The 16268-nt window shown below is 32.7% G+C and overlaps 2 protein-coding genes and 1 non-coding gene across 3 annotated transcripts in view; 1 reads left to right on the top strand and 2 right to left on the bottom strand.

The window, feature by feature from the left end:
• The first annotated feature begins 918 nt into the window (after positions 1 to 918).
• Positions 919 to 7999, top strand: LOC118200669 (uncharacterized). The gene is made up of 2 exons (XM_035372628.2): positions 919 to 1403; positions 3165 to 7999. Exons 1-2 carry the CDS (start codon positions 1328 to 1330, stop codon positions 3527 to 3529), a joined length of 441 nt encoding a protein of 146 aa, XP_035228519.1. The 5' UTR covers positions 919 to 1327; the 3' UTR covers positions 3530 to 7999.
• A 1189-nt stretch (positions 8000 to 9188) lies between these two features.
• Positions 9189 to 16268, bottom strand: part of LOC118200668 (uncharacterized) — a 34805-nt gene continuing 27725 nt past the window's right edge. The window contains exon 4 of the mRNA XM_085811447.1: positions 9189 to 11214. The gene's annotated coding sequence lies outside the window, so the exon portion shown is untranslated. The remainder of the gene's footprint in view (positions 11215 to 16268) is intronic.
• Positions 14612 to 14683, bottom strand: TRNAP-AGG (transfer RNA proline (anticodon AGG)). The gene has a single exon. It is a non-coding gene; the product is annotated as a tRNA-Pro (tRNA).

Below are 16268 nucleotides of genomic sequence, written 5' to 3'. Positions count from 1 at the left end.
GATTTAATCGAATTTAAAAATTATGAAATAAACATGGATTATGAAATAAACATGGACTAAAAAATGCTACTCTTTCGTAATTTTAATTTAAATGTTTTCAAAAATAGAGTATTGAAAACTAAAATATGCGTAGATTTATAAATAATTTCCTTCTTTAATAAGTGTTAAAAGTGGTTAGTTAATGCAGCTAGACTGACATTTCTGTCTTCGACATCTTAGAAAAAGAGCGGCAAAAGACGACGGCAAATGTTTCATATTTTAGTCTTGGAAAAAGGTAATTTCATTTGAATGTATAGTTATTTATTGAAATTTTATTTCAAAGCAGACGTTATAAAAATTATTTCACTTATATGTGTTATGACCTCTATTTATTATTTAAAAAGGAAATAACAAGCATAGCATATATGGCAAATGGCTACATTTTCAACTTTTAGTTCAATCTGATATTTGATGTTTTCACGTAAAATACAGAAATTTCATTAACTAATAGTTAATGCTTTTGCTAAATTTAACAAAAATATATTTCTGAGGACAATATTGACTTATCTTTATCTACCTGGGTTCATAACTCGCATGAATCATAATGGTAAAATGTTCCGCTATTTATGATAATTTATCAAGTTTAAAATTATATTCAGTTAATTAAGATTAACTTTAAAGATTTCGATTACTGTGTTCCATAAACATTTTACTCTTCTCTCCTGTTTGGAAGCGAAATCGTTGGCAAAATATAGGAGTAGAATTGAATTTTGCGAATGCTTTTGAAACACTTGCGTGAGCTTATTATTGGAGAAAACATTTTCTCGAAGCGCTTTCTCCATTATGCTAGGCAAATGCAATAGGAGATGCTAGGAGTGGTCAGTTTTGAAGTATAAGGAAATTGAATGGCAAATTTTCGTGACCAACTCACGCCCCTCCGAAAAGCAAGTAGCAGAATGGAACATTGATTTTTTGCTCTAGTATGAAATGAGTTAGAAATCGGAAACGTAAGTCGGGTTGTCTGTACTATTAATGTTCTTTTTCCAATAAGGTCAAAGTCACTCACTGGTAACCATTAACACGTAAAGAGAAGGTATCAGCTGCTATGCTGTTATATGACAATCTCATTGAAAATTCTGCATCTATGGATAACATTAAAAAGCGTGCATTCGTGTTATTGAAATGTATGTTTATAACTTATATGAGAAAATTCTGAAAAGCATAAATTGTTATTAAATCTGACATATGGTTTTCAAAACATTTTTGTTTATAATTTTTTCAGTGAACACTAAATTCAATTCTCTCTTCATATACAATGAAGAATGTTCTTTAACAGCAAGTACAAGTTATGCATATGAAGATATTAATCACGGTTTTGTGCTTAGTGATGTGCTGTTGCCGTTGCCTTGGATATCCAATTAAAGGTAGGTAAAATAAAACAATTTATACCAAATTTTCAAATGTGTGATAAGTATAATTCGAGACATTTGTTTCATTCATCTTTTATACAGTTATCCAAACTAGTATTTTAGTATTCCTTTGCAATTTGTGAGGTTTATATTATAAATTGATAAGTTAGGTTCTTTGATGTTTCAGAACTTTCATTTTAAGTTAATTCTTTATAATTATAATAATAATAATATAAATTCATCTAAGTTTATAATCAAAGTATAATTTATTTTTTGAAAAACAAATTACATTTCTCGCAAAATATTTAAAACGTTCATTAGAAAAATAATTGTAAACTTTGCAGAGAGAGGTTTCATGTATATTTTATGAGAAATAGCGAATATACATACATTATATGTAGTATGAAACGTAAGAAAATATATAAGTAGTGTTAACATACAGTAATCTAAAATAAAATCGAAAATATTACATTGTCTCTTGAAATACGAGCTATCTTTTATTTAATGTTAAGGCCCGCGGTACACTGAATTTCTTTTAAACTAAATTGTGCATGTACGCCATAATTTCAGCAAATCGTTTTGGTAGTTTCAAAGAAAACTTTTGAAACATGTAAATAATATTTAAACGTATAAGTGTGATCATGTATTCGTTAATACACCATCAGCGGTACTGCATTATTATTTGATTCATACTTTCTAGTGTTGATTCAATACTTTTGGAGGGGAGGAAACAATTTTTAATACCAGTGTCTAACATCACCATTTTTCATGTACAATAATACTAAAGCTACTAAAGGAAGACAGATCACTCGTCTAACATATAAAGGATTTAAATTTAGATGTCGATAAATGAAATACATCATTACAAATGTGTTTTCTCATTCTTAGGACATTTTAACAATATTTCGTTTTTCTAGTTTATGTTGCTGCAAGAAAACTATGTAATATACATAGAGTGTGAAAAGGCACTCTCTCTCTAAAATTGTGCCCCCTCCTCAAATATCTATTTTAGTAGTATGCATTCTTCGCACATTTAGTGTACCGTTCACTATTTATTCTCCAGCTCATTCCACACATTTTTTTTAATAAGCTAGTGCATTTTTGCTGCTTTGTTTAAAAATTGGACAGAAGCATTGAATATGATTTTGTATATCATATTTTCAAGTTTATGATGAGTCTGAGATTTACTCCGAATGACTTCTTCATTTGGCCACCCTCATAGAGAATAGTTATATAGCTTTAGGTGGACTTGATGGACTTTATTCGTGGGCCTTCAGTGGTTTTCTATCATAGAGTCTGTGCAATAAGAGGGGCTCAAAATACTGGCCGAAAGTCCTCTTGAATGGTAGGTGGTAGGCAAGAGGAATAGGAGTCCGTCGGACTGCCCACCAGAGTTTTATGCATCAAAACTGGGGCGGAGTTTAACAGATGTAAGGACCGCTATAATTAATATACCTTACGCCGATCTTACTTCAACCTGCATTAACCAACAGCAGGCTATTAAAATTTAAATGTTTTGGAGCGTTCAGGTATTACGTGCGTATCTCCAATAAGCATGCAGTTTCGTGGTTGTAATCCTTGTGTCGCTCATGTTTGACGCTGTAATTATTTGAGTACTATGAAGAGTTCGTATTTAGATAATTTTTGACAATTAGGTACTTCTTATACCTAATTCTCAAAAAATATCTAAAGACGATTCTTTTGAGTAACCTAGTTGAATATTTTAAGGGCTTTTGTGAATTTTGTTCAAATATAATGACACATGTATTTTTGCAGGGAACGACACAGAGTATCATCTGATTCAAAATGAAGAGATGGATAGTTCTGCAAACATGTCTTCTAGCGAAGTATGGCATGATACAGAGACGGATGTTTTGGGTGCAATAAGGAAAGGAAGTAGCAATTCTGGAGGCTGGAAACCTGGAGCAGGAAATAACAACTCAGGAGTTTGGAGTACTGGAGCGAATTACAGCCGACGTCGCAGTCGTGGTGGATCTTCGTATGGATCTGGCGCTGGCCCCTTACCTACTTACGCGTGGATAATACTAGGAAGTCTAGGAGGAGTGTCTTTAATAAGTTTTATTATTTGGATTTATTGGAGGTATTTTCGTGAACCGAATCAAATAACACAAGTTTCCTGAATTCTAATTTACTATTACATTGTTGTGAATAAGAGTCAATATTTTTCCCCCTCCGTTTGCATTTTTTTATCTACTTTCAGTTTTATTCAAGTTAAAAATGCCTGTTTATTGCAGAAATAATTCATAGCCTTTATCCATACATATCTATATTTTTTCTCGTGTTACATTGTAGTTTCCGTGTGTTCATAAAATATAGATACACATCTGTAAAGCCAAATTATGTTTCTGGATTACAAATCCTTCTGTTTGAAGAAAATAATACATAATCGATGCATTTTCTTTGATATCAGAATAGGTGTAAACCGAATTTTCATTAATGTTTAGTGTAAATTACGAAATTTCAATGGTAGATGTTTTTAAAAAATACGAAGCTGTTATTGATTGGCCATTAACTCATATACAGAACAAAAGCAGTAGATTAGAAAAATTAGAAAAAAATAAGAAAATGATTTATATTTCAAGGGACATTTCATCGACAGTCATAAACGGACGAACTAGATTATTAATTTAGTAGAAACACTCAAGAATTTTCTTCCTATTTTGACCGACAGCACCCAAAAATGGAGTCCGAGGGTCATATCATAAGACTCTCGGGATAACTTATTAAATGCCGCATTAAAGTGCTCCACTTAGCAAAGTTGCCATCAGTAACAACATTTATGCACTTTGTATCCTGAGCTCAATGGCGTATGCAGACTGCCTTTACCTTCATACCATTCAGAATGACAGACGTAAATGAATAACTGACAAATCTAAAGAAATAAAATGACAAATCTAATGAAAATTATAAAATTTTAACTAATTGTAGTACAGAAGCCTATTTACGAAGTTGGTGCTATTTTTTATCGTTAAAAATCTAACACATCACTATAAACCTAGCTAATGAGCTTTAGAGATTCTAAGTGTTTGTTCTCGAATTGATCGATTGCCGGAGGCTAAATGGGCCTATTACATAGACTTTGTACTTGCAGTTTCCTGCTTATAGGCCCAGGTGTAGTACTTTGTACCCCATGGATGATCAGTGTAAATGGCCTACTGCATGAACTCAGCATGTTACTAATTTAAATAAAATTTTTATTTAGTTTTTACTTGTGAGAATAACTTGACAAAAATCGGCTGCCTAAGCCATCTGCTTATGTCGGCTATGCTTGGAGCCGCCTCTTTTTGTATTACATTCTTTTATTGCATGAATACAGAACTCGCCTTCCTGGAAAAACATCGATTTCATGCATTCCTTTTGCGGAGGTAATCTATGGTGGTCTTATTAGGAAAAGCTACATGTCTATCTAAGAACTGTCAGACATTGGAGAATCAGTATAAAAGCACAAAGATGTACATAAATAAGACTGATAATTTAACATCATGCTTCTGCTTTGAATGCAAAGTGATCATTTCTTCTTCTAATAGTACTTCCACAGTTCTAGAATTTTTCATGAATTTTGAGTGTTCTGTATGTTCACCAACAGAATTAATATTTCTTTCCCTTCCAAGTAATCCAAGTAATATCAACATATAAACGCATGAGATATCTTATTTTATATTAAGAACAGTAGAAGATGTATCGAAAAAATATATTCAGTTTTATATGAACTACAAAATACTTTTATCCAGGCCCTTTTTTCATAGAATTAATCGTCCCTACAATAATGAGACTAAATTTAAATTACCAAGGCAATGAATATCGTCTTTATCTCATGTTTTAACTTCATCAGTAAGATATAAATGAAAGCGATTATGGATTATTTTCTGAAATCTTGATAACTTATACAAATAATTCAAATAAACCGACAATGAAATGAACGACCCGATTAAAAAAATTATCACCCAATGGTTGAGCTTTAGCTATTCTAAAACAAGTTGTGGCAAACGTTGAAACATACAGACAAGGAATAAAGTTCAAAATTTTTGCTTATAATAGTTTTCGAAATGATTGATGATTGATGATCATCAATATCATTCGAAATGATATTGACGAAGAAAAATTATTTTCTAAATTAACAACACTAGTTAAAATTGTACTATTCTTCTCTCATCCATCTGTAGCAAATGAAAGATTATTTCTATCATTGACGTTGAATAGCAATTAAATTCCTATTAATAGGAATTAAATAGGAATTAAATTCCTATTAACTACATACTTCCTTCAATGAATAGATTCCTTTTCAGAAAGGAAAAGACAAATCTCTAAAAATAGACATCGATCACTAAACTAAGGAGATCCGTTTAGATTCACCTTAAGAATACTTTGGCCCGTAGCTCGGTTAATTGTTGCCAACCCAAGAGGTACTCTTTTTTACACTAAGAACTCATTTTAATTTAGAATAACAGAATTCCTCTTCCTTTAATGCTGATAAGATTAAATTGAAGCTTCCGAAAATTCATCTTGTAAAACGTAGCGGTAAATTAAAAGATTGGCTAAACTTTTAATCAGTTCAGCATAATTACTGATAATAAATCAGTGGAGAAGGCACATAAATTCCATTATTTATTGGTGTATGTCTCCCGGTAGTACAGCAAAGAAACCTGTTGATAGTTTCGCAGCTACCATAAACTCAAGAAAAGTAACTGAAAGCATATGAACAAGATTCTATCGTGACGAACTGCTTGTGAAATTTTATGATCAAGAACTTTCATTCTGGTTATAAAAAACATTACGAATAGTAAAACTAAAGGCAGACAGATGGTATTTCACTTTCATGATTAGAATTCTATTTGAGGTCACTTGAGTCTAGTGGCATGACTTCTGATAAATATTCTAGTACGTTGTTCCCTTTAGTTGAATCTTCCATATCCGAAGAATTACTGTGAGCCTACTCTCTGCACTCAGAAAAATTCCCGAGTTTGTAATTCTACAGAAAGTCATGGAACACGTCGAGCGAAACAATGTTATGATAGCAGAGCAGTATGGCTTTAAAAAAAAAACATTCAACAGTGCATCAATTATACCGAGTGGCAGAGATAATCTCTTCTGGGCTACAGGATAAACTTTTTACTGGTGCCATATTTTTAGATGTCTCGAAGGCCTTCAATAGAGTATAGCTGGAGGGCCTCACATACAAACTAATCACTCTGGGCTTCCCAGATTACATCACAGCCATCATTAACTCCTATCTAACAGATAGACACTTTGCTGTTCGTGTCAACCACACTATCTCTTTCCCCAGGCCTATTAGGGCTGCGGTTCCACAAGGCAGACTTTTGGGCCCTATCTTATTTAATATTTACACGAACGACATCCCACACACACCACATACACTTGCAATGTATGCAGACGATACAGGAATTCTGACACAAAGCGCATCTCATAGCTCAGTTATCCAAGCACTACAAAATCACATCCACGCACTGGACTCCTGGCTAAGGGCCTGGAAGATCCAGATTAATGTGACCTTAATTAAAAAGATTAATGTGACCTTTCTCGGATTTTCAGTAGCCAAACAAGATCGTGAATATTTGAAACTTTTGAAGCTGGGCAGATAAAGGCATTTCAACACTTTAGAGTTGTTTTGGCTTAAATTGCAGTCCATTTTTATTAAGTTCGGTTTTAGAATTTCATTTAGTAAAGATACTCGGTATCTTTACTAAATGGAAAGACTACCTTGACTCAATATCTTTCGCTAGAAAAGTTGTTGAAAAGCTTAGTACTTGGTTTTATGTGGAAAACTGCGTCACCTCATTTAAGAGTAAGAAAGAATTAAAAGCAATTTATAGAGTTTTCAACAAAGGTTATGGAAGAAGCCAAATTTCATCTAAGAGGGTGGGAGTGTGCCGTTTTTCAAGAATCAGAAGGAGATTGTGACGGCTTATGTGTTGATTCAAAGATGTCATCTGTATTAGCCTTAGGGTGGAACAGGTCAATACGGAACGCTTAGATGTTTTATACCCAACACAGATAAAAATCTATACCCTATTACAAGACGAAGCATACTGTTCCTCACGCACGGTTTTTTGGTCCACTTGGATTTTCTGATGTAGTTTCTTAGTTCCAATCACGTTGTTATCGAAATTTATACTTCGGGTAAGCTGGAAATCTAAGCTGAGCTGGGACTCAGAGGTACCTGACGAAATTAAAGGAAAATTCCTAAAATCGGTAGAGATGGGTAGAGGATCTACATCCCAAGCTGCCACACCAGATCAACTTTGGCAACGTGTGGAAGCTGCTTGGTCTGCTGTACCCCAAGAACACATCCAAAGTCTCTTTGAGTCAATGCCGAGGCGTGTGGCAGCGGTGATCTCCAACAATGGCGGCTACTCTGGCTACTGATTCTGGAAGGAACCACACTTCACAGAAGCATTTGATACTTGGTCAACATGTTATCTACTAAATGAATTTTGTTGTGATATCTCTTTCTTTCTTGGTGTTGCAATTTGGGTGGCCAGCAGTGTTATATAAGACCGAAGAAGCGTCAGTTTTCAGTATAAAGAGATCAGAATATTGAGTTCAGAGTATCGAGAGATCACCGTGCTAGCTTGCCCATTTGAGGTTCTTTGCATTGCCTTGTGTTCAATGTTCAAGTAGTTTGAAGTGGTAACTACTGGTTGTGCACAGTTATACTAAGAAGAACTGTAAGAGTACTTTTGTGTAAAAAGTTTCGGAACTGTTAAGTGTTTTTGTAAAAATAAATTTGGCTTTTTTTTTTCATCAAGATTTTGTGTGCGTTCAATGCATTACGAACCCACACGAACATAACACTATAATTTTTCCTAGAATTGAATGGCAGAGCTTCGTATTAGGGAAATGCATTGAAAATGATGCACTCCGAAGTACGCATTTTCTTATCTTATTGAGGAGAGAGGTTTTGGATTATTAACGGGCGAAATCCTGTTTACTAAATTGCCCAGAGATGTGTAAGATGTAGGAGACTCAATTCGTGACATCTAGAAACTCCACCAGCTCCTCTGTCTGAGGGCCGAATTAAAAATAATTCGATTTTAGAAGTTACAGGAGTGGATCTCTCTGAACCTTTGACACTGAAAGGAGAAGGAAAAGCATGTGTTGTTTTATACACTTGCGTGGTGCATTGCACTGCGCATGTATGTAGAGTTGGTCACATCTTCATCAACCAAAGCTTTTCTTTGCAGTTTTAGAAGACTTCTTGGTTTACGGGATCGCTCAGAAATAAACTATAATTACAAGAGTTTGAATTTTTTTTTTTTTTTTTTCGTTGGCGCAGGAAATTTATTTCAGCTCATTGACTAGTCTCTTGTAAAATAAGACGCAAAGCTTAAAGGAATACAGTGGAAATTCAGCCCTCCTTCAGCGGTCTGGATTTTGGGAACGCCTCATTGGGAACATGAAAAATCTCTTAAGATGAGTCTTAGGAAGAGCTTCGTTGAATTACGAAGAGTTGATGAATTTTTTTCCGGTGTGCGAATGCGAAACTACTGTTAATTCCAGCTCTTTGACAAATATTTCTGAGGATCTCGACAAATTAATTACACTGACGCCTTTCATGTATTTTCAGGATATTCTGACAGTTGGAGTAACAGACATAGATCTAATTGGCAAACAGGATTTAAAGAAACGATGGAGATAACCTTCAAATGAGAGAAATCTCAGACAGAGATTTCGTGTGGAGTATCTCGGACAACTGCTAAAACAAAAAAATGGCACTAAATATATCCAAACTCACGCTGATAATAAAGTTCATATACAAAGTGATTTTTAAAAGCTTTATTCAGAAGAGAATGGCGACATTCAAGCTTCAAGACTGAAAGCTGCAATGGAAGAAATAATTCGAACGCTTCGGAAAATATATTCGTTAGAGAGAAAATGTAATTCACTTTTTCTGATACTGACACTTCTATTGTTTCACATCCAGAATTACAGACCATGCAATAAGTTCCAACTGTTTTTGATCTAGATCAAAATGTATTGACTGCCGATGCTCCGAAGTTAGAAAATTGCCTTCGTTTGACGGCTAAGAGAGATGTGAGAGCCACTCTAAGTTTCAGAATTGTTACATTACTTGGGAGATTTCAACAGAAGTGTATGTGAACTATGGTTTGTATGAACTTTAATAGTTAATATTATTCTTGTATAACTTGATATATTTATTTGATATACAAAGAACAGTTGTATTTTGTATTAATTCATACTGATGTTTAATAAGGGTTTTGATTGCAACGCCAGTCAGTCAAAAGATGGGCGTCATGTTGCTTCCATGGTTGCTGTTTTACATGTCCATGACGCCCAAACTCTTAAGTTTCTTTTCTGTGTATGCAAATGTAACCTCTTTGTTGTTCTATGAAACAATAAACAGCTAAAAGAGGGTTGACGTTCTATATCTTTAAATAAATTTATTTGATTAAAAGAAGAACTCATCTAATTCACAGCAAATTTTCACAAGACATACATTTATTGAATTTATTGAATTTGAATTTTTAATTACATTATTAATTATATTGCTTTTTTTGTTTTACTTATTTATTTTTCTTCCACGTTCCTTATGACTTTCAACGGTACTTCGAAATTTCTAATTTTAGAAATTAACCTCTACATAAGGATATTTTGTAATAGTTTTCTTTTCCTTCCAATGGCGGGTACTTGCCTGTAACAGGATTGGCCACTACTAAGGCCAAAAGTGGTGGCCATTTTATTGTGAAGTCACCTAATGGGCTGCCACCTATGAAGAGACAGACAATTTTACATCCATGCCTTTGCCGAGATTTGAATTCGGGCTCTTTGGTATCCCAGTCAGACTCCCATAACCACTATACCGTCTGGGCGGTTATTTTGTAATAGTTAATAAATATTAAATTCTGTATGAGACCCTTGGCGCATAATGTTTCACCTGTATGGCCCATAAGTTCCGAAAGATTGGATATCTATGATCTGTGATGTAAAGTCTATAAAGTAGTAAGAGTTGCATATCTCCTTCCTCTGCATGACAGTTAAAAGCATTTCTGATTATTTCAAACTTGAATTTTCTTCCAAACAGCGGTCAACTCAAGCATCACAAATGCAAAACGCTTTAAAAATACATTTGCAAAAAAAATCTCTTCAAGAAATTTTTCCTAGACTTTTCAGCAAATTCACTTGGGATGAAACTCAACAAAAAATTTCAATCTTTTCATCGCAATCATCAAATTAATAGAATTGGAATGGAAATGGCTATTTGCATAACAGCTTAGCGTCTTATATGCTCAAGCCTTGATTTTACTTACTTTGATGCATCATTATTTGAGCGCATAACTTAATAAAATTAATAAATACAGATAAATTATTGTATAATTAAAAACTGAACACTTTTAATTACGATATTTACAATCATGCGAGTTAATGTAATGTATAAATTTCATATACTAAACTCACAGTAAACATGTTTTTTTTTTTTTTTTTTTTTTTTTTTTTTTTTTTTTAATATTTCAGACATCAACTGCTTGTACGGTTCTATCCAGGACTAACTTCCAGTACATATAAAGAGCAAAGGTTATTATTAAGGTTGATCCTAACATTCCTATAATAATCCATACATAAGTAGGTACAGCATCCAGGTTGGAGGAACTAGTTTTACGATGTCGATAGGAGTGTCCACCTATTTTCCAACGTGGAATTTTGTTTTTCCATTTCCCACCCTTAGCTGGACCATCTAAAGCTTCGGTCTGCGCGCTAGGCCATAATTCATCAGGATCAGTCGTAGAAGAACTCTCCTGCTTTCCAGTCAAAGTGAATATAGAATCTTCTGTAAAAGTGTGCAAATGTAAGAATAAGAATTTTTCAAAGCTTTCATTTATAAATTGGGGAAAAAAGGACAATGATTTAATTATAAACTGTTTGTATTTGCAGAATATAAATATATAATTAAGAAACTCATTAGATTAAATTCTTCATACTGCTGGTTTGGGAGGAAGGATTAAATTGAAATAAAAAGCAAAACAATGACACAATCAAATAAGTGATTATCTTATTGATTCTATAAGACAATGGAATTATGTGAATCATTTTTCTAAACAAAGCGGTAACTCTCCAGTTAGTCTACCAATTAAGATGGTTAATTTTCTTGAATATAGTAACTGAACACAGGACAAACATATTATTGGGATAACGCCTTTCAGTGTTCCGGTCAGAAAAGATATATAAATAAGAGAGATGTATAGCCGACATTTTAACTTAGGATAACTTGCATACATTGCTTTTTGTCGGCTATACATCTCTCTTATTTATATTGTAGCTTATAGCTTTCATTTATAAATTGGGGAAAAAAGGACAATGATTTAATTATAAACTCTTTGTATTTGCAGAATATAAATATATAATTTAGAAACTCATTAGATTAAGTTCTTCATACAGCTTTATCATTGTGTTCATTGCTTTACACAATTTTATCATTCTACATTTAGTTTCTTAAAATGTTATTCATATTTTAATAAAATATTTTATTTTTTAAATCGCAAGAATCAAATATCATAAATTTAAATAGTTTTAAATTTTTAAAAATACTAAATTTTATGCAAAAACTTATTTTTCTTCTTAATGGCTTACTCCTTTTCTTCAGGTATTCTGCCAGTATGTTAAAAAGCGTCCAACTTTTCAAAACATCTTGATATTTCTGACATTCATTTTAAATGATGTTATCGACTTCCACAAACGGCCGAGCGGTAAAGTCGCTGAACACTGGTAGTTCGCTCCGGGATTCAAATCCTGGCGAATGGGCTAGTTGCATGGTTCTTTTCGTGTTTTTCTCATGTATAAAGTGTATGCTAGCTGGTTTCCCTTAGAAAGTTCTTCACGAAGGCATCCTTTCTTTTAGACAGATAGCCCTGCCTTCCCGTAATTCAATAATCCAAATCAATCCATTTCATCAGTACTTAGTCAGAGCCTTTATCAATCTTTAGAGGCTAAGCATTTTGAAGGCATGAGATGAAAGGAAAGACTGGTTTCATCAAGAGGGAAAACGTCTTTAGGTAACATCCACATACATCACTGGATAAATTCCTGAATATTCAAATAATTCAATTGAGAAATCATGGGATTCTCCGTTTATGATGATATGATAAGGTAATTTAAATTTATACAACTATATAGTCGAAAAACATTCGTTCTTCACTTTAATCTACAATGACATCGTTTTAGTCTTTTCCGTTAGCACAAGCTCAATCGATGATATCTGTTGGTGTACACGTCCAAGTATTTTCTCTTTGAACACCCAAATTCCTTGAAGAATTCTGAAAATACATTAAAAAGCATCCAACTTTTCGAAACACCTTGGTATTTCTGACAGCCAAATTCCCCTTCAAATTTTTGCTTACTTTTCTCCCTAGTTTTCTTTCCTTCTACATTTATTTTCAGCTCACACAAGAAAAATTAAGATTTTTCGATTGTTATACTTCCATAAATTTTGCATTCTTGTCAAATTTTTTAAAATATCAATTACATTATTTGCGTTTCAGCTGAAGACAGCTTTTGATTTTCTAGGCATTTTAACTATAAATAAAGTTTAAAGCAAAGTCCAAAGGATAAATATTTTAATTAAAAGGTTTTTTGCTAAATGACAAACAAATAAAACAGTCCAGTAGTGTTTATTCTGTACCACCGAGTGACCTGATTATTATATCGGCTGCAAGCAATTTAAATCGTATTAAAGATCATGTTTTTTAAACAATCTGTAACACGAGAGAAAATTAGCTACTGAAAACATTCTTTCAAAGAGAATTAATGTAAAAATTTATATTTATAAGTCCAAAGGGGCTTTATCCTTGAAGGACTATTGTTTTCGTTTTGCGATTTTGCGTCGAATCACTATAAATGTCCGTTTCACTTTTCAAACTGTTGCCACCAAATGTTAGAGTCCTGCATTATATTTGAAGAAATTAAATAATGAAAAATCTGCATAAATGTATGTATATTTCTCGCATTGTGATAAAACAACGATACATGGAGCTATCGAATTTTGAATGACGTAATCCCCCTGCGAATATGGGCATGTGGAAGACCAAATTTGAAATTAAAAATGTGTTTTATTATCGGTTTCACATTTTGCAAAACTTTAACGAATTTTTTGTGTAACAAAGTCAACGATTTAAAAGGGAGCAATGGCAACATTCTACGGGGGGAAAAGAAAAACTTTTTTATCTCCAGTGGCCGTGTATAGAAAATTCTAAAGATATGCTCATTTTAGAATTATTTTGCGACATTGCTACTGAACTGATTTTTATGGTTTAAGTGCAAAGAATATGATATTTAATAAATAAAGGTAACACACAAAACGCTAAAAAACGCCCCTTTGAACGTAATTTAAAATCTGAAAACTTTCAGAATTTTTTGGGGGGGAGAGGCTTGTATTTTATTTATTTTATTTTTTCTTTTTATATATATATTTTAAAGCTGGGACATGACCCAAACTGTCAGCGTCCTGTTCGCTTAAAAACATCATGAAAATAAACATCAAACGAACTGAGCTATTTCCAGCTATTTATTCTGCTGTGTGGGTGAGTTTTTATACTATATTGTCTATTTCTCGATACATATTTGGAATGATCATTTAAGATACATTAACGAGCTCATAGCTCGCAACAGTACATCGTGCATAACTACCGATTATAATTTGTCCTACTAGCCGATTATAATTTAGGCCTGCATAAGCTAGCCAGTTGTAATTTAGTCCTGCATAAGCTATCGCTGATATGCCTGAAAATAAATAAATAGTAATGCATCACTAACAGTGAGGCATTACTACTTATTTATTTTATTTTTATTTGTTTTCATATTCGGTCACAGCCCCTTAACGGAGCTGTTATTTCAAGGATTTTAAGCCTTAATCTGGACGTAGTGTGCATTTTATTTATTAGATAAGAGAATTATAATAAATATCCCTGTAAGTCTGTGCCCTGTAAATTATTATTAATTTCTATTTTGCTAGTTTACGAAATACATTAACATATATTTCAAGGTGTTTAAAAAATGGCTTGTTTTATATTGAGCTTTCAAATACTATTAAGAATATCAATGAAAAAGGAATACTTTAAGTTGCAAGAATTCTGCTATTTGAAACAGCAGCAATAACACATCAGAAAAAAATGGAGCAAATTTTTAATTTAGCTATTATCACAGAAAAGTAAAGAAAAAAGAAGAACGGAAATGGGCTCGGCCGGGATTTGAACCCGGGACCTCTCGCACCCTAAGCGAGAATCATACCCCTAGACCACCGAGCCACGTACGGTTCGTTTCCAAACTAGTTAAAGTAGTGAGAAGCAAAGAGAAGAAGGGGGAAACAGGTGATGAAAACTTATTTTTCATTGAAAATGAGACAAAAGAAAACATATATTTTCTTTATCGAAAACTGTGTAGTTATGGGTACATATGATTTAATTGTGTTAATCTTAACTGTAAATCATTTTCTGACTAATTTGCAAAAATTATTATGTTGTGGGCGTTATTCCCAGATAGTACAATAATTAATTTTCTGAATATTAAAATATATTCTTCCATTCAAAATAATACACATATTTCGCCCTTATTTATTAGATTATCTTCTGATGTCATTTTACGAATATCTTTAATCTTAAATGAAAGATAAACTTTTAACTAGAAAGAATTTCTATTTTAAATGCACTGGCATTTGTATCGCATTTCTTTTTTGAATATGAAATGGTGCAATTTTAAAATATTAAAAAGTATTTTATTTTTTGAAAAAATTTTTAAAATTACATTACATGTATAGAAACTTTCAATCCATATGTACTGTGAAATTTCATCATAACTAGATTTTATTTCAAATGCAGACCCGTTTCGTGCTAGGCTTATTGCCGTCCGGTGCAATCCTATTGATTCTAAAATTCTGCCATTCAAATTTCTCATCCCTATATTCTAAAACTTTTGCGTCTGGTTCAGTTGCATTGGTTGTATCGGCTTTACGAGTAGACAATAGCGTGCACAAGCTAAATTAGAAATTTTGCAATATAGCTGTAATAAAGTGTTAGAAGCTTAATTTACTTATGATACTCATGGTGTAAAATATTAGGAAGTGCAGATAAAATTATAGTTTTACACGATTATCTTTGGGACCTGAAAGACTTCATATTTTAAGAAGCATGAAAATTGTCTTGTAATTCCTCATAACATTGTTTTTCACGCGTAAAAATAAGGAAAGCTGATATTGAGGGCGCCTGAAAGAATATTATACTTATTGTCTCGAGTTTCCTAATAGTATATCAGTTATTTTACGCTGTAATGAGCAATGTATTTTTTAACAGAAAAGATGTTATGCCTCATTAACTGGCAATACCTACGACGTCTATTTATGATACACAAAATTTTATCGCAAAATGAAAATTACGAGGGGCTAAATAAACATACAATTTTGTTTTTCAGATTTTATTGTTTGAATTACATAACAAAAGGTAAAATAACTATACTCTATCTAGTAAAACTGATGTGCTGTGCGAACTTGTAAAACTTTAGCATTTATTTATTTATTTAAAGGTATTATGCTCCTTTCCGCAGCTACAGAATTGGAAACGAATGTTTTTAGGAAAAATCAGGGACCATTGCAAACTTGGGCTAATAATGTATACCCAGCGAATATCACAGGTTACGTTTGCATCTTAAAGAACAGAGTGTTTTATTAGTTTCCTTCTACATAAAAACAAATTTTTTTAATACGAAATCAGCTCAAAAAATATATTGTGTTACTGTTTGATTTTTTTTATTACAAAACCAGGATGTAATTTATTGATAGCAATTTTTAAAAGACTTTAATATTCTAATACCCTAATCAACAGAACTAGTACTTCCTTT

The sequence above is a fragment of the Stegodyphus dumicola genome, chromosome 2 (genome assembly GCF_044657685.1).
Source record: "Stegodyphus dumicola isolate Sdum_Otavi_A_Nest chromosome 2, ASM4465768v1".
NCBI lineage: Eukaryota > Metazoa > Arthropoda > Arachnida > Araneae > Eresidae > Stegodyphus > Stegodyphus dumicola.
This window is presented reverse-complemented; position numbering and strand designations above follow the sequence as displayed.